The sequence below is a fragment of the Scyliorhinus canicula genome, chromosome 17, assembly GCF_902713615.1.
Source record: "Scyliorhinus canicula chromosome 17, sScyCan1.1, whole genome shotgun sequence".
Classification (NCBI taxonomy): Eukaryota; Metazoa; Chordata; class Chondrichthyes; order Carcharhiniformes; family Scyliorhinidae; genus Scyliorhinus; species Scyliorhinus canicula.
Window position 1 is genome coordinate 105,506,325 of NC_052162.1, and position 15,445 is coordinate 105,521,769.

A 15,445-nucleotide genomic window follows, 5' to 3' on the forward strand; every position below is an offset into this window, starting at 1 on the left:
GTGGTGGTGGGGGGCGGTATAGGTGCATGGTGGCACAGTGGTTAGCACTGCTGCCTCGCAGCACCAGGCTGGGTTCAATTCTGACCTCAGGCAACGGTATTGATTTGTTCTCCCTGTGTCTGCGTGTCTTTCCTCCGGGGCTCTGGTTCCCTCCCACAGTCTGAAGATTTGCAGGTTAGGTGGATTGGCCGCTCTAAATTGCCCCTTAGTGTCTAAAGGTTATGTGGGGTAATCGCAATATGGTCGGTGCAGACTTGATAGGCCGAATAGCCTCCTTCTGCACTGTAGGAATTCAATGGTTCGATCAACACTGGGATAAATAAAAGTACGCAACACGTACAATCCCAATAATTGCTCTGACCTGCTGAGTGTTTCCAACATTTTCTGTTTTGGGGTGGGATTTGTAGCAGTATCAATTTGAAACACAAAGTTTCCAGACAGGATTGAAGCGGGGAATTTCTCATGTAAAGATGATAATCAGCGCACTAAGGAAATGAGTGTGGATCCTCCCCCCCCCCCCCCCCCCCGGCCGCCGCCGCCGCCGCCACTGCCACTAAGGGGGAACTGACCATCCATCTCTAGCTCTAATTCTCAAACAGAAAATGCTGCCAAGAATCAGCAAGTCAGGCTGAGTCTGTGGCCGCTCTCACCATTTCACACCTTACAACACCGGGTGAAAGTCCAAAAGGTTTATTTGGCATCACTATCTTTCTGAGTGCAGCTCCTTCATCAGGTGATCTGGTGAAGTCTGCAGTTGATGAAGGAGCTCTCCTCCGAAAGCCAGCGATTCCAAATAATCTTCTTGTAAGACTTGCTACTGTGCCCACCCCAGTCCAACGCCGCATCTCCACATCATGACCATCTAAATCCGTCATAATGCCCGGCTGATTGAAGGCAACCCTGGACCAATAGGAGGAGAGGGGCGGCACTGGCTGACCGGGAGCAACTGATCCTCCAGCCAATCGGAGTGACAGGCCAGGCTGGGAGTGGAGCATGCGCAGTGGGAGTAATGGCGGTGGAGAGAAGTTAATCTGATGCGGAATCAGTAAGTGGGCGAAATGAAGAGGAGTGGGGGAGGGAAGATAGATCCGATGGGCGGGCGGAAATACTTTGGAAACATGTGTAAACTACTGCTCCCAAAAAAGAAATTCTCGGGTCCCCTTTGCACTGGACGGGGAAACAGTTTTTTTCCCCCTCAGTTACAGACCCGAGTTCAGGACCGCCATGTTTCGAGTGGATTGGATTCGTTTCGGAACGTTTAGCAGTGCGCATGTGTGGCCTCCATGTTTTTTGGGGGAAATGTTCTTCAATCTGGAATCGTACAAAGGACGCGGTACAGAAAGAGTCCATTCAGCCCATCACGTCTGCTTCGGTCAAAAAGGAGAAATAAGAAACTGATTAATTTTAATCCCGTTTTCCAGCACCTGCTCAGGTTACATCATTTCAGATGCAGACCTGTGGACCTGCACTTCAAGGTTTCTTATTCTCAAAGCCTCTCAATATCTTCCTGTTTATTGAGTATTCCCTTGCTTTGTTTTCCCTCCCAAATTTATTGCACTTTTCTGGGTTGAATTCCGTTCATCACTTCTCTGTCCACTCAACCAAATCATTGATATCATTCTGGAGTCAATGTTTATCCTCTTCACTATTTGCTGCATGCTCAATTTTTATGTCATCTACAAATATTCCAATCATGCCTCCCACATTTAGGTCTAAATCATTAATATTTCCAACAAACAGCAAGAGCCCTGCTCTGAGCCCTGTGGAACATTTGCAAAAACATCCATTGGCCATTACGCTTTGTTTCCTGTCACGGAACCAATTTTGGATCCAGCCTGCCACCATCTCCAGTATCCCATGGGATCTCACTTTTCTGACCAGTGTGCCATGTGGAACCTTGTCAAATGTCTTACTGAACTCAATGTGGACGATATCCACTGCATTACCCTCAATCCCACTTATCACTGCCTCAAAAAAGTGTTTTAATCATAAGACATGATTTCCCCTAACAAAATCTTTCTCATTCAATTTTACAAATATACAGGAAAGAAACATTCACACCACACAAGTGCCAGGCAATGACCATCTCCAACAAGAGGAGGTCTAACCAATACCCCATGACATTCAATGGCTTTGCGATCACTGAGTTTCCCACTTGGATTGGATTGGATTGGATTTGTTTATTGTCACGTGTACCGAGGTACAGTGAAAAGTATTTTTCTGCAAGCAGCTCAGCAGATCATTCAGTACATGGAAGAAAAGGGAATTAAACTAAATTCAAGAAAATACATGAGAATATATAATAGATATACAATGTAACTACATAATCATTGGTGTCGGTTGAAGCATACAGGGTGTAGTGTTAATGAGGTCAGTCAATAAGAGGGTAATTTAGGAGTCTGGTGACAGTGGGGAAGAAGCTGTTTTTGAGTCTGTTCGTGCGTGTTCTCAGACTTCTGTATCTACTGCCCGTTGGAAGTTGGAAAAGTGAGTAAGCCAGGTGGGAGGGATCCTTGATTATGCTGCCCGCTTTCCCCCGGCAGCGGGAGGTGTAGATGGAGTCCATTGATGGGAGACAGGTTCGTGTGATGGACTGGGCGGTATTCACGACTCTCTGAAGTTCCTTGCGGTCCTGGGCCGAGCAGTTGCCATACCAGGCTGTGATGCAGCCCGATACGATGTTCTATAGTGCATCTGTAAAAGTTGGTAAGGTTTAATGTGGACATGCCAAATTTCCTTAGTTTCCTGAGGAAGTATAGGCGCTGTTGTGCTTTCTTGGTGATAGCGTCAACGTGAGTGGGCCAGGACAGATTTTTGGTGATGTGCACCCCAAGGAATTTGAAACTGCTAACCATCTCCACCTCGGCCCCGTTGATGCTGACAGGGGTGTGTACAGTACTTTGCTTCCTGAAGTCGATGACCAGCTCTTTAGTTTTGCTGGCATTGAGGGAGAGATTGTTGTCGTTACACCACTCCACTAGGTTCTCTATCTCCCTCCTGTATTCAGACTCGTCGTTATTCGAGATCCGGCCCACTATGGTTGTATTGTCAGCAAACTTGTAGACGGAGTTGGAACCAAGTTTTGCCACGCAGTCGTGTGTGTACAGGGAGTAGAGCAGGGGGCTAAGGATGCAGCCTTGCGGGGCACCAGTATTGAGGACTATTGTGGAGGAGGTGTTGGTGTTCATTCTTACTGATTGTGGTCTGTTGGTCAGAAAGTCAAGGATCCAGTTGCAGAGTGGAGAGCCAAGTCCTAGGTTTTGGAGCTTTGATATGAGCTTGGCTGAGGTTATGGTGTTGAAGGCGGAGCTGTAGTCAATAAATAGGAGTCTGATGTAGGAGTCCTTGTTTTCGAGATGCTCTAGGGATGAGTGTAGGGCCAGGGAAATGGCGTCTGATATGGACCGGTTGCGACGGTATGCGAATTGAAGTGGGTCAAGGCGTTCCGGGAGTATGGAGGTGATGCGCTTCATGATCAGCCTCTCGAAGCACTTCATTACAACTAACGTCAGGGCCACCGGGCGGTAGTCATTGAGGCATGTTGCCTGGTTCTTCTTTGGTACCGGTATGATGGTGGTCTTCTTGAAGCAGGTGGGGACCTCGGAGTGGAGTAGGGAAAAGTGGATCTGTTGGGGAGAGCTTGCAGAGAGTCGCCTCGCTCCGGCGCCATCTTTGCATGAGAAGGACTATCAACATCCTCAAGTTACTATTGACCTAAAACTAAATTGGACTAGCCATATCAATACACAGCAGCTACCAGAGCAATCAAAGGATAGGAGTCCTACGGCGAGTAACTCACCTCCTGATTCCCCAAAGCCTGTTCAGCACCAAACAGGACATGTCAGGAGTGCAGTGGAAAATGTTCACTTGCCTAGATCAGTGCAGTTCCAACAATTCTCAGGAAGCTTGACACAATTTGGGCAGCACGGTAGCATAGTGGTTTGCACAATTGCTTCACAGCTCCAGGGTCCCAGGTTTGATTCCCGGCTTGGGTCACTGTCTGTGCGGAGTCTGCACGTTCTCCCCGTGGGTGCGTGAGTTTCCTCCGGGTGCTCCGGTTTCCTCCCACAGTCCAAAGATGTGCAGGTTAGGTGGGTTGGCCATGCTAAATTGCTCTTAGTGTCCAAAATTGCCCTCAGTGTTGGATAGGGTTACTGGATTATGGGGATAGAAGTGTGGGCTTGGGTTGGGTGCTCTTTCAAAGCCCCGGTGCAGACTCGATGGGCCGAATGGCCTCCTTCTGCACTGTAAATTCTATGATTCCGATTCTGACAATCCAGGACAACGCAGCCCGCTTGACTGCTGCCCTTCCACAAACATTCCATCCCTCCATCATTGTTGAACTGCAGCAGCCATGTGTCCCACCTATAAGATGCACTACAGGAACTCACCAAGTTTTCTTCAGCGTCACCTTCCAATTCCACAATCCCTACCATCCCATGTGGGCGGCGCGGTGGCACAGTGGTTAGCACTGTTGCCTCACAGCTCCAGGGACCCGGATTCAATTCCGGCCTCGGATGACTATGTGGAGTTTGCACTTTCTCCCTGTATCTGTGGGTTTCCTCCGAGTGATCCGGTTTCCTCCCACAGTCCAAAGATGTGCAGGTTTGGTGGATTGGCCATGCTAAATTGCCCCTTTGTGTCCAAAAGGTTTTGGTGGGACTACTGGGTTACGATGATATGGTGGAGGCCTCACTAGGGTTCTCTTTCCAAGGGCCGATGCAGACTCAATGGGCCGAATTGCCTCCTTCTGCACTATAGATTCTATGATTGTATAATCCATGAGGATATCAAGAAGTATTTTCTAACATAGATGGAAACCTTCTTGGAGATAGCACAGATATGTGGTTGCTAGGTCATCTTGGGGTGAACCCAGGATAATGCTCTGTTGACCCAGGTTTGAATACCACTAGGACAGGAGGTGAAATTTGAATTGAAGAAAAGTTTGAAATTGAAAGTCCAATGGTGAACCATTGTTAATGATCATTAAAAAAACCATCTGGTTCACCCATGCTATTTAGCAAACAAATCTGCCATCCTCACCTTGTCTGGCGAACATGTGACTCCAGATCCACCGCAATCTGGATGACTCTTAGTGCTTTCTGAAATGGTGGAAGAAACCCCTTTGTTGTATCCAAGTGCTCCAAAGTGAATAAAAAGATATGAAACAGGGCTGGCCACCAGGCATAGACATACCAGAAACACCAACAGCAAACTCAGCCCTGACAATCCTGCAAAGTTGAATTTAGAAATAAGTATTTCAACATGGTTGTGAACAGTTTGGTTCAGCCTCAGTTTCCAGGGCGAGGGATGGTGTTGGAGTGCATGGGGTGGAGTTTGTAATGGGGACTGAAGACAGTGGCTTCAGTGTTCGCAGTATTTAAATGGCAATTTCTGTTCATCCAGGACTGGATCTCAGTCCAGTCAGGATGGTGTGTGAATTGGAGGTGATGGTGTTCACAGACACATGTGAATTAGGTCTTTCTAATTTAATTAATCTTTATTCGTGTCACAAGAAGGTTTACATTAACACTATAATGAAGTTCCTGTGAAAATCCCTGAGTCGCCACACTCCGGCACCTGTTCGGATATACAGAGGGAGAATTCAGAAGGTCCAATTCACCTAACAGAAATTCTTTCAGGACTTGTGGGAGGAAACCAGAGCACCCGGAGAAAACTCACGCAGACAGAGGGAGAACATGCAGGCTCCGCACAGAATGTGACCCAAGCTAGGAATAAAACCGAGGACCTTGGTGCTGTGAAGCAACAGTGCTAACCACTGTGCTACCTGCCATTCAAAATGGTGGAGATTGAGGGTTTGAGAGATTCTGTCTGGTTGTCGATATATAAAGTTCCTTACATTCGCCTCTTCTCGTTCCATCTGTCTTAACCCAGCCCATCTTCCCCCATCCTCACATCAAAGCACGGCCTTGTGCAAACCAAGATTGGGTGGCTGGATCCCTTCTCTGAAAGATAGTCATGAACCAGTGGGTTTTTACAACAATCCAGCAGTTTTCATGCTCACTTTTTCCTTGTGCCGGCCCCACAAGTTACTAGATTCATTCAGCTCAATTTTACAACCTGCCTTTTTGTTTTTGTGACTTTTCTCTAACTCTTTTTTTTCTGTTTCATATCAATTTCACAGGGGATTAGATGAAGGATTTGCAGTCACGAAACTGAAGTCCAACATCACATCAGGCTTGACAACTGCCCAATTTCTCGTCACCAGAATATCATCAGATTTTGAACATGGAAGGAAAAAACACTGTTCACAGTGCGGAGAAACCCCACAGGTGTTCTGTGTATGGACGAGGATTCAGCTGATTATTTGACTGATCTGACCAGAAGCATAATCGGAACGTGAAGAATTTGTTGATGTGTGAAGATTGTGGGAAGGGATTCAATTACCCACGAGTGTCGGAAATTCATAGGCGGTATCACATTGGCGAGAGACTATTCACCTGCTCCGAGTGTGGGAAGGGATTGACCATGTCATCGCACCTACTGACGCACCAGCTAGTTCAAGCTGGAGAGCGACCATTCACCTGCTCCGAATGTGGAAAGGGATTCACTAAGTCATCCGCCCTGATGATGCACCAGCGAGTTCACACTGGAGAACGACCATTCACCTGCTCGGAGTGTGGGAAGGGATTCACAAAGTCATCTCACTTACTGAGGCACCAGCGAGTTCACACTGGGGAGAAACCATTCACCTGCTCCGAGTGCAAGATGGGATTTACTCAGTTGGCCAACCTGTTGAGTCACGAGCGAATTCACACTGGGGAGAGGCCGTTCACCTGCTCCAAATGTGGGAAGCGATTCACTCAGATGTCTAGCCTGGTGATACACCAGAGAGTTCACACTGGGGAGAGGCCATTCACCTGCTCTGACTGTGGGAAGGGATTCACGCAGTCGTCTGACCTTCTGAAACACCGGCGAGTTCACACGGGAGAGAGGCCATTCACCTGCTCCAAGTGTGCGAAGGGATTCACTACATCCTCACACCTGCTGACACACCAGCAAGTTCACATTGAGGAGAGACCATTTAAATGTCCAGACTGCGGGAAGTGCTTTAAAAGTTCCTCGGAACTGATGTCCCATCAACGAGTTCACACCGATATGAGACCGTTTAAATGCCCAGACTGCAGCAAGTGCTATAGGAGTTCCTGGGAATTTAGGTCCCATCAACGAGTTCACACTGACGAGAAACCATTCAGGTGCTCTCAGTGTGGGACTGGGTTCAGGTGGTCATCCCAACTCACTGAACACCAGCGACTTCACAGTGGGGAGAGACCATTCATCTGCTCCCAGTGTGGGAAGGGATTCACTCGGTCATCCAACCTGCTGACACACCAGCGAATTCACACCGGGGAGAGACCATTCACCTGCTCCCTTTGTGGAAAGGGATTCACTCAGTTATCCCATCTTCTGAGACATCAGCGAGTTCACAACTAACTACAGTTGTTGGATTTGCTGCTAATCACATCCAGGACTGGACCATGTTATTTAGGGTCTTTTTCTGTTGATGTTGATAAACTTCAGCCCAGTTTCAGATGTTAATATTGTGAGTAAAAATTAAATAAGTCAGCTTGGTTTTAATTTTTGAATGACTCCATATTTATGTGGGAAGCTGGGATTAGTCCATTTTCAAGGGAACAAAGGAATAGTAGAAACAGAACCCGGCATTATAATAATGATTTAATTGTGACATTCACTGGTCCGGAAAGGCGCTGTATAATTTCAAATCTGTCTTTCTTTAATCATCTTCAATCCCTACCCTCTGGTTACTGATCCTTATCAGTGGAAACAGTTTCTCCCACCTGCTCTATCAAACCACCTGTCCACATAACCCCCAACCCATAATATTGAACAGTTCCATGAATTCTATGTTTAACCTTCTTTGCTCTAAAGAGAACAATCCCGGTCTCTATAATATCTACAAAACTGAATTTCCTCATCCCTGGACATGATTGAGGAGATTTTGAAAAATATTGGCAGGTCTGGATAATGGAGAAGGAACTGATGACACAAAGTTGGGTGGCATTATAGACAGTGTGGATGACAGAACAAAATTACAAAGGGATATTGATAGACTAGGTGAATGGGAAAAACTGCAGATGTATTTCAGTGTAGACAAGTATGAGGTTATCTATTTTGAACCAAAAAAAGGATAGATCAGGGCACTTTCTAGATGGTATGAAGCTAAATACAGTGGTCGTCCAAAGAGACTTGGGGGTTCAGGTGCATAGATCCTTAAAATGCTGCAAACAAATGTAGAAATTAATCAACAAGGTGAATGGAATGCTGCCCTTGATATCTAGAGGACTGGAGTATAAGAACACAGATGTTCTGCTGCACCTTTACAAAACCCTGGTTGGAACCCACATGGAGTACTGTGAGCAGATCTGAGCACCACACCTGACAAAGGATATTTTGGCCCTGGAGTGCAAAGTAAGTTTACAAGAATAATACCTGGACTTCAGGAGTTAAGTTGTGAGGAGAGAATAGACAAATTAAGCCTGTTTTTTTTCTACAATTGAAAACGTTAAAGGTAGACGTGATTAAAGTCTTCAAGATGTTAACAGGAAACGACGGGTTGATAATGATAAATTGTTTCCACTGACTGGAGATTCTAGAACTAGGGGGCATAGATTAAAAGTTAGGGCCTGACCATTCATGAGAGATTTTAGGAAGCACTTCTACACACAAAGGATGGTAGAGATTTGGAACTCTTTTCCACAAACGGCAATTGATACTAGATCAGTTAATTTCAAATCTGGGATTGATACATTTTTGTTAAGCAAAGAATTCAGGGATATGGGCCAAAGGCGGGTGTTTGGCGTTATGTCACAGATCAACCACAATTTCATTGAATGGCAGAGCAAGCTCGATGGGCTGAATGGCCTTCTGTTCCTGTGAACTAAATTGAAAAACCCAATCTCCAGCTTTGTGAATTTTTAGAAACTCTGGGAACCAAAATCAGGAGAATGATGGGTGAACTGTCCGACGGAGCAGAGACAGCCAAGGTACCTTTCGCTTCTTTAAGACGCTGGAACATTGATTCTGACGTTATAGTGAAATTAACTGATCTGAGACATTGAAAGGATTCTCGTTACTGCACATCTGGAATTCAAACCTAATATCAACCTTGGGACAATCAGAATACTTGGTAACAGACAAGATACCAAAAAGCTCGAAGGGAAATGGCATTGGTTATAGGTGAGCTGGTTCCTGTTGATATGGATGTGTCTGAAGAGGATGGGATCAGACTAAACCCATGTATCCACAATGAATGTCCCACCCTTTACTTTGTGTAATACCCCCCAGGTGGGAATAGGTGGGAATGCTTATCTTCCCCGTGCTGCTTGTGAAGTATGAGTTCCCCCGTTAGGTGCAAGGCATCTTCATTAACCAATGTATAAAAAGTCAGCCAGTAAGGCACTGACTAGAACAGAAACCCGTTGGGGCTCTACTGGGTAGTGTACATATTGTTTGTGTAAATAAGACCTTGTTTCTTATTTTATTCGGTGTAGACTCTCTGTGTCTTTATTAAACTGGTGATGAGGAGTAAACTGGTTTGCTTTCAATGCTGCAACCTACTCAGCTGAGCCACCTCCCCATTTTCTGGAGCCAGGCTTGGATTTCTTTGATTTGCCATGCCTCTGTTTGCGCGGTTAGATGCAATTGACGCTGGTGTTGAAGACTGGAGCCAATTCATTGAACAAATGTGTTATTTACTGCGGCCCAACAATATCTTAGAGAACGAGTGCCAGACGATCATATTGTTAAGTGATCCAGAGTTTCACCCACCCGGCGACAATGGATACGTAATGATTTGAGCAGCTCATGACACTTGTAGCGCGACACTTTAACCCAACCCCGTCGATAATCATTCAAAGGTATCAGTTTATTATGCTGGCGGGGTCCTCTGGTGAGTCCGTTACCGAGTTTGTTTCTTGGTTACGGATGATAGCTGCATTTCTGAGTGTGGAACTGTTTTGTTAGATATGCTCTGCAATCGTTTGGTCTGCAGTAATGATATGGAAACTCAGAAAAACCTTTGGGTGAAGTTTCCCTAACTTTTCAGGCACTACAGATCTCCCTGTCCCAAGAAAGCGCAGAACATGGCATGTAATGGGTGGAGGTGAACGTTTTGGGGCTCTAGCCTTTTGTACTCCGATTGGCTGCACCAACTGCAGGTGGATTGACAGTCTATCCTTCAAGTGGGGTCTGGCAGTCTATATACGGTGCTGAGCAAATTTCCAGAGGTTTTCCAGCCTGTTTTCTGTATCACAAAGGGACGGTGGACACGGAAGCCCAGCCTTGATATTTTCATGCCCACCCGGTCCCCTACGCAATAGTGGAGAAGGTTGAGACTGAACCTTGGCGTTTAGAAAGTTTGTGCGTTTCACTGATTGAGTGGTATCGGTGGTCCCCATAATGAATAAGGGATAAGACAGTCAGCCTCTGTGGAGACTATAAATTGACGGTGAAGACGGCTTCGAGATTGGACTGTTATCCTTCACCACGCATTTGGTAAGGAACATTGGCCAGTGGCTATACGTTCACAAAATTGGAAGTGAGCAATGCGTATCTACAGCTGCAGCTCGATAAATCCTCACGGAAGTATATCACGATTAATACGCACTGGGTGTATGAGTACACCCGGCTCCCATTCGGAGTATCCTCGGTCTGCACAGTATTCCAGCACGTCATGGAGAACCTCCTGCGTAGTTTGCCTCACATTGCGGGTTACTTAGATGACGTGTTAGTTACAGGTACCATGGACCAGGAACACTTGCAGAACCTCGAGGCGGTGTTGAAGTGGTTTTCCAAATATGGAACAACATGTTTCACGCAAAAGAAGTAGTATATTTGGGATATCAGATTAACCGAGACGGCCAAGAAGATGCAGGCAATTAAAATGGCCCCCGTTCCGGGAGACACCACAGAAATCCGCTCTGTTCTTGGACTAGTAAATTACTGTGGGTGATGTATTCTAAATTTGGCTACTATCCTAGCCTTTCTCCATTTGCTCTTGAAGAAGCACCAGGCTTGGGCCGAGTCCCAGGATGTGGCATTTAAAAAGATGAAACCACGGGTGTCCTCTTCTGGGGGGGGGGGGGGGGGAGGTGGAGGAGGTGCTGGCACACTCTGACGCTTCAAAACCATTGTACATCATGTGTAATGCTTTATTGCATAGCATTGGGGCAGTTCTGTCCCATTGAAGAATGACAGCCGTGACCGTGCCATCACTTTTCCTCCCGGATGCTGGCTGCGGCAAAAGGAAAATATGCCCATTTGGAAAAAGTAGGACTGGCGATGGTATCTGGCGAAAAGCCGGTTCACCAGTACATCTGTGGTGACCTTTTTTATTAATCACCACCAATCACATGCCATTGCTGGGCCTCTTCTGTGAAGAGAAGGCAATTCTGTTAATAGCATATGTGAGGATTCAGCACTGGGATTTGTTATTGGCTGCTTATAAATACACTTTCGAGCACCACCCAGGGACCCAGATTGTGCATGCTGATGCATTGATGGCACAGTGCTGCCACATGACGCCTGGGACTCAGGTTCAATTTCGGCTTTGGATGACTGTGGAAATTGCACTTCCTCCCTGTTGTCTACGTGGGTTTCCTCCGGGTGCTCTTGTTTCCCCCCACAGTCCAAAGATCAGTGTGTTAGATTAATTGGACATGCTAAATTTCCCTTGGTATCCCTTAGGTTAGGTGGGGTTTGTTGTACCTTTAAAACCTCTGATACGGTCGACCAGTTTAATTAGTCAAACATTTTTACTCAGGCACCCTTATTTGCGAGATGAACAAAGGACAAAACAGGTTCACAGTTTAACCCAATTTTATTCATAATTTTATCACTCAAGAAAATATGACTCAGACTCACAGCTGAGCTTTGAGTTTTACCCGCACTTAGTAAAGGACGCTGGCAGGCTTTGATCTCTTGGTGTTGGTATCTTCTCTGGGTTTGAACCCCAGAGTCCTTTTTTCTTGCCTGGGGAACTCTCGAGTTCTGTTCTATGCTGCTTTCTTATACTGGGAAACTTGGATTGAGTCATATATATATATACACCCACCATTGGCTATTTCCTAACCAGACCGCAACTGGTTAATGGGAAAGACAGGATACTCCTGTTTATCCATGATGGTTCAATCAAGACCCATTGTCCTCCTTTCAAGATAAAGATAGATAGTTTTTTGAAGAATAAAGGAATAAAGGGTGATGGTGTTCGGGTGTGAAAGAGGAGCTGAGTCCACAAAAGATCAGTCATGATCTCATTGGATGGCGGAGCAGGCTCCGCCTTCTCCTGCTCCTAGTTCTTATGAAACTCCCCCTTGTCTGACCAGCCATCAGCTCAATAAGGTGTCTGATGGCTTATTTTGTCCTTCGTCGTGCTGCAAAGTTGATCACCTCTGTCTGGAAGTTTGTTACATATTCATAGACTTGGAGTGGGCATTCACAAAGTCCATATAGCAATAACAGGTTTATACCTCGGCTTGGGTGCTCTTGCAGATGGCCAGGATCGATTCCAGTCAGCGTCTCATGAGACAGTTTTTGTTCCTCACTTATGTGTATCTTCTCAGCCTGTTTTCAGCACCACAGGTTACAGAGATATGGCGGGTGAGTGGGCTTACGTAGGGTGCTCTTTCAGAGGGTTGGTGGAGACTCAATGGGCCAAATGGCCTCCTGCACTGTAGGGATTCTATGAGATCGAATCTGTGGAACCCCCTATAGCAGACAAAGTGATTGCTGTGCTGAATTTCATGGATTCCCTGCCTGTCACTGCCTCGTGTGTTCGTCACTGGATGCAAACCTAACCTGTGCTTGCCAAGGTGCAACAACCAGTGCTATGCAGTGCGCAGCAGCAATAGCCACCAGAGGAGTTGAAGGCTTTCTCTTCCAAATTGGCGGGGCTGACTGTGGAAAACGATATCCTCCTGTGGGGAACAAGGGTTGACTCAGCAAAGGGACAGGCTATCGCCTTGAAGGACTTGCACAAAGGTCATCCGAGAGTATCCAAAATTAAGATGCAGGCTTGCATACACACCTATTTCACCGATCCCTTCTTGGGTTTCATGTTGCTTATTCTGTTGGGCACCTAGTCAAAGTGGACCCATGGGGGTTCCTGCACCCAGGAGAAAAATAATTCTCATATTTTTCACTAGTGCACAAGATGTACACCCGTATTAACTTCTGTGCAGTGGGGAAATCAGTGCTTCCAGGGATCACGGGAGCGGAATACTCTGCAATCGTTATCTCCGACCACGATCCACACTACATGGATGTGAGGTTGGAGACTGGCTGGGCCCAGCACCCCACTTGGAGGTGGACATGGACCTCCTGGCCGACAAGGCCTTCTGCCAAAAAACATTATGGGCCATAGGCAATTAGTTAATAACAACCAAAACGGGAAGGTCTCACCCTCCACATTTTGGTAGGCACTGAAGGCCGCGATTAGAGGAAAGATCATAGCTGACAAGGCAAGCAGAGATAGGGAAGAGACGGTGGCAAGGGAACGACGAGTGGATTCCATTCTGGAAGTTGATAGAAAATACTCCGAGGGCCTTTTTTAGGAGGTCAATAGGAGTATTACGGGATTTGTATGGGCGCATGGGACTCCGAGGGTGAGAAGGGTGTTTTTGGAGTGGGGCAGGGACAGGGGGGTGCTGGCGTTTCATAGAATTTACAGTGCAGAAGAAGGCCATTCAGCCCATCAGGTCTGCACCGGCTCGTGGAAAGAGCACCCTACCCAAGGTCAACACCTCCACCCTATCCCCATAACCCAGTAACCCCACCCAACACTAAGGGCAATTTTGGACACTAAGGGCAATTTATCATGGCCAATCCACCCAACCTGCATATCTTTGGACTGTGGGAGGAAACCGGAGCACCCAGAGGAAACCCACGCACACATGGGGAGGATGTTGCCCAAACTCTGTGGGTACTATTGGGCTGCCAACGCAGCGATGGTGCGTAAGTGGGTAATGGACAGGGCAGGGGCAGCATGGAAGAGGATGGAGATGGCGTCCTGCGTGGACACGAGCCTGGAGGCGCTGGTAACGGCGCCGTTGCCGCTCCCTCCAACGAGGTGTACCACGAGCCCGGTGGTGGTGGCTACCCCTAAAATTTGGGGACAACGGAGACGGCATAGGGGGGAGGAGGGGGGCTCAATGGAGTCCCCGATACGGGGGAAACCACCGGTTTGTTCCAGGGAGCATCGATGGTGGGTTTCTTGGCTGGCATAGGGTAGGTATTAGAAGGTTGAGGGACCTGTTTGTGGATGGGAGGTTTGCGAGCCTGGGTGAGTTAGAGGGGACGTTTGGGCTCCCCCGGGGAACATGTTTAGGTACATGCAGGTTAGGGCGTTTGCCAGGCGGCAGGTGGAGGGGTTCTCTCTGCTGCCCCCACGTGGGGTACAGGTCAGGGTGCTCTCAGGGATGTGGGTTGGAGGGGGGAGGATTTTGGACGTGTACCACGTCATGCAGGAGGTCGATGAGGCCTCGGTGGGGGAGCTGAAGGGTAAATGGGAAGAGGAGCTGGGTGCGGAGATTGAGGAGGGGACGTGGGTGGATGCTCTGTAAAGAGTGGTCCTCCTCTTCCTGTGCGAGGTTTAGCCTCATACAGTTGAAGGTGCTGCATAGGGCCCACATGACCGGGACGAGGATGAGTAGGTTTTTCGGGGGCGAAGACAGGTGTGCTAGGTGCTTGGGGAGCCTAGCGAACCACGCCCATATGTTTTGGGCATGCCCAGTGCTGGGGGAGTTCTGGAAGGGGGTAGCAAGGACGGTGTCGAGGGTGGTAGGATCCAGGGTCAAGCCAGGCTGGGGACTCGCAATTTTTGGGGTTGCAGTGGAGCCGGGAGTGCAGGAGGTGAAAGAGGCCGGTGTTCTGGCCTTTGCGTCCCTAGTAGCCCGGCGGAGGATTTTGCTTCAATGGAAGGATGTGAGGCCCCCAAGCGTGGAGGCCTGGATCAATGATATGGCGGGGTTCATCAAACTGGAGAAGATGAAATTTGCCCTGAGGGGTTCAGTACAGGGGTTCTTTAGGCGGTGGCAGCCTTTCCTTGACTTCCCGGCAGAACGGTAGGAAAATAGGCCAGCAGCAGCAGCAACCCGGGGGGGAAGGGAGAAATGTGTCCATGTGTTTATTGAATATGCCGGGTGCTTATCTATTTCTTCTTTTTGTAGTTACTGGGGGCGGGGGGGGAGGGGGGGGGGGCGGGGTGGGGGGGGGGGGGGCGGGGGGGGGGGGTTGGTTTTGGGGGTTATTGTGTTTTTTTCTTTTTGTTGTTGTTACTACGGTTTTCTCGCGGTTATTTTATGTTTTTGATATGTTTTTTGAAAACCTTAATAAAAATTATTAAAAAAAAAGAAAATACTGCGAGACCCTACTGTAGAGCTGCTGGCAGAGAGGAAGAAGCTGCAAA

General features: G+C 47.6%; 1 protein-coding gene across 2 annotated transcripts; it reads left to right on the forward strand.

Moving 5' to 3' along the window:
* The first annotated feature begins 954 nt into the window (after positions 1–954).
* Positions 955–7,599, forward strand: LOC119951995 (zinc finger protein 239-like). 2 transcript variants are annotated; one of them, XM_038775446.1, is made up of 2 exons: positions 955–1,045; positions 6,146–7,599. In XM_038775446.1, exon 2 carries the CDS (start codon positions 6,376–6,378, stop codon positions 7,453–7,455), a length of 1,080 nt encoding a protein of 359 aa, XP_038631374.1. In that variant the 5' UTR covers positions 955–1,045; positions 6,146–6,375; the 3' UTR covers positions 7,456–7,599. The 2 variants fall into 2 exon arrangements, with proteins under 2 accessions (XP_038631374.1, XP_038631376.1); XM_038775448.1 differs by lacking the exon at positions 955–1,045 and adding an exon at positions 1,090–1,475.
* Positions 7,600–15,445: the final 7,846 nt, after the last annotated feature.

What these genes read in the sequence shown, in the direction of transcription:
- LOC119951995 (XM_038775446.1), top strand. Translation starts at nt 6,376, where the DNA reads ATGTGTGAAGATTGTGGGAAGGGATTCAATTACCCACGAGTGTCGGAA.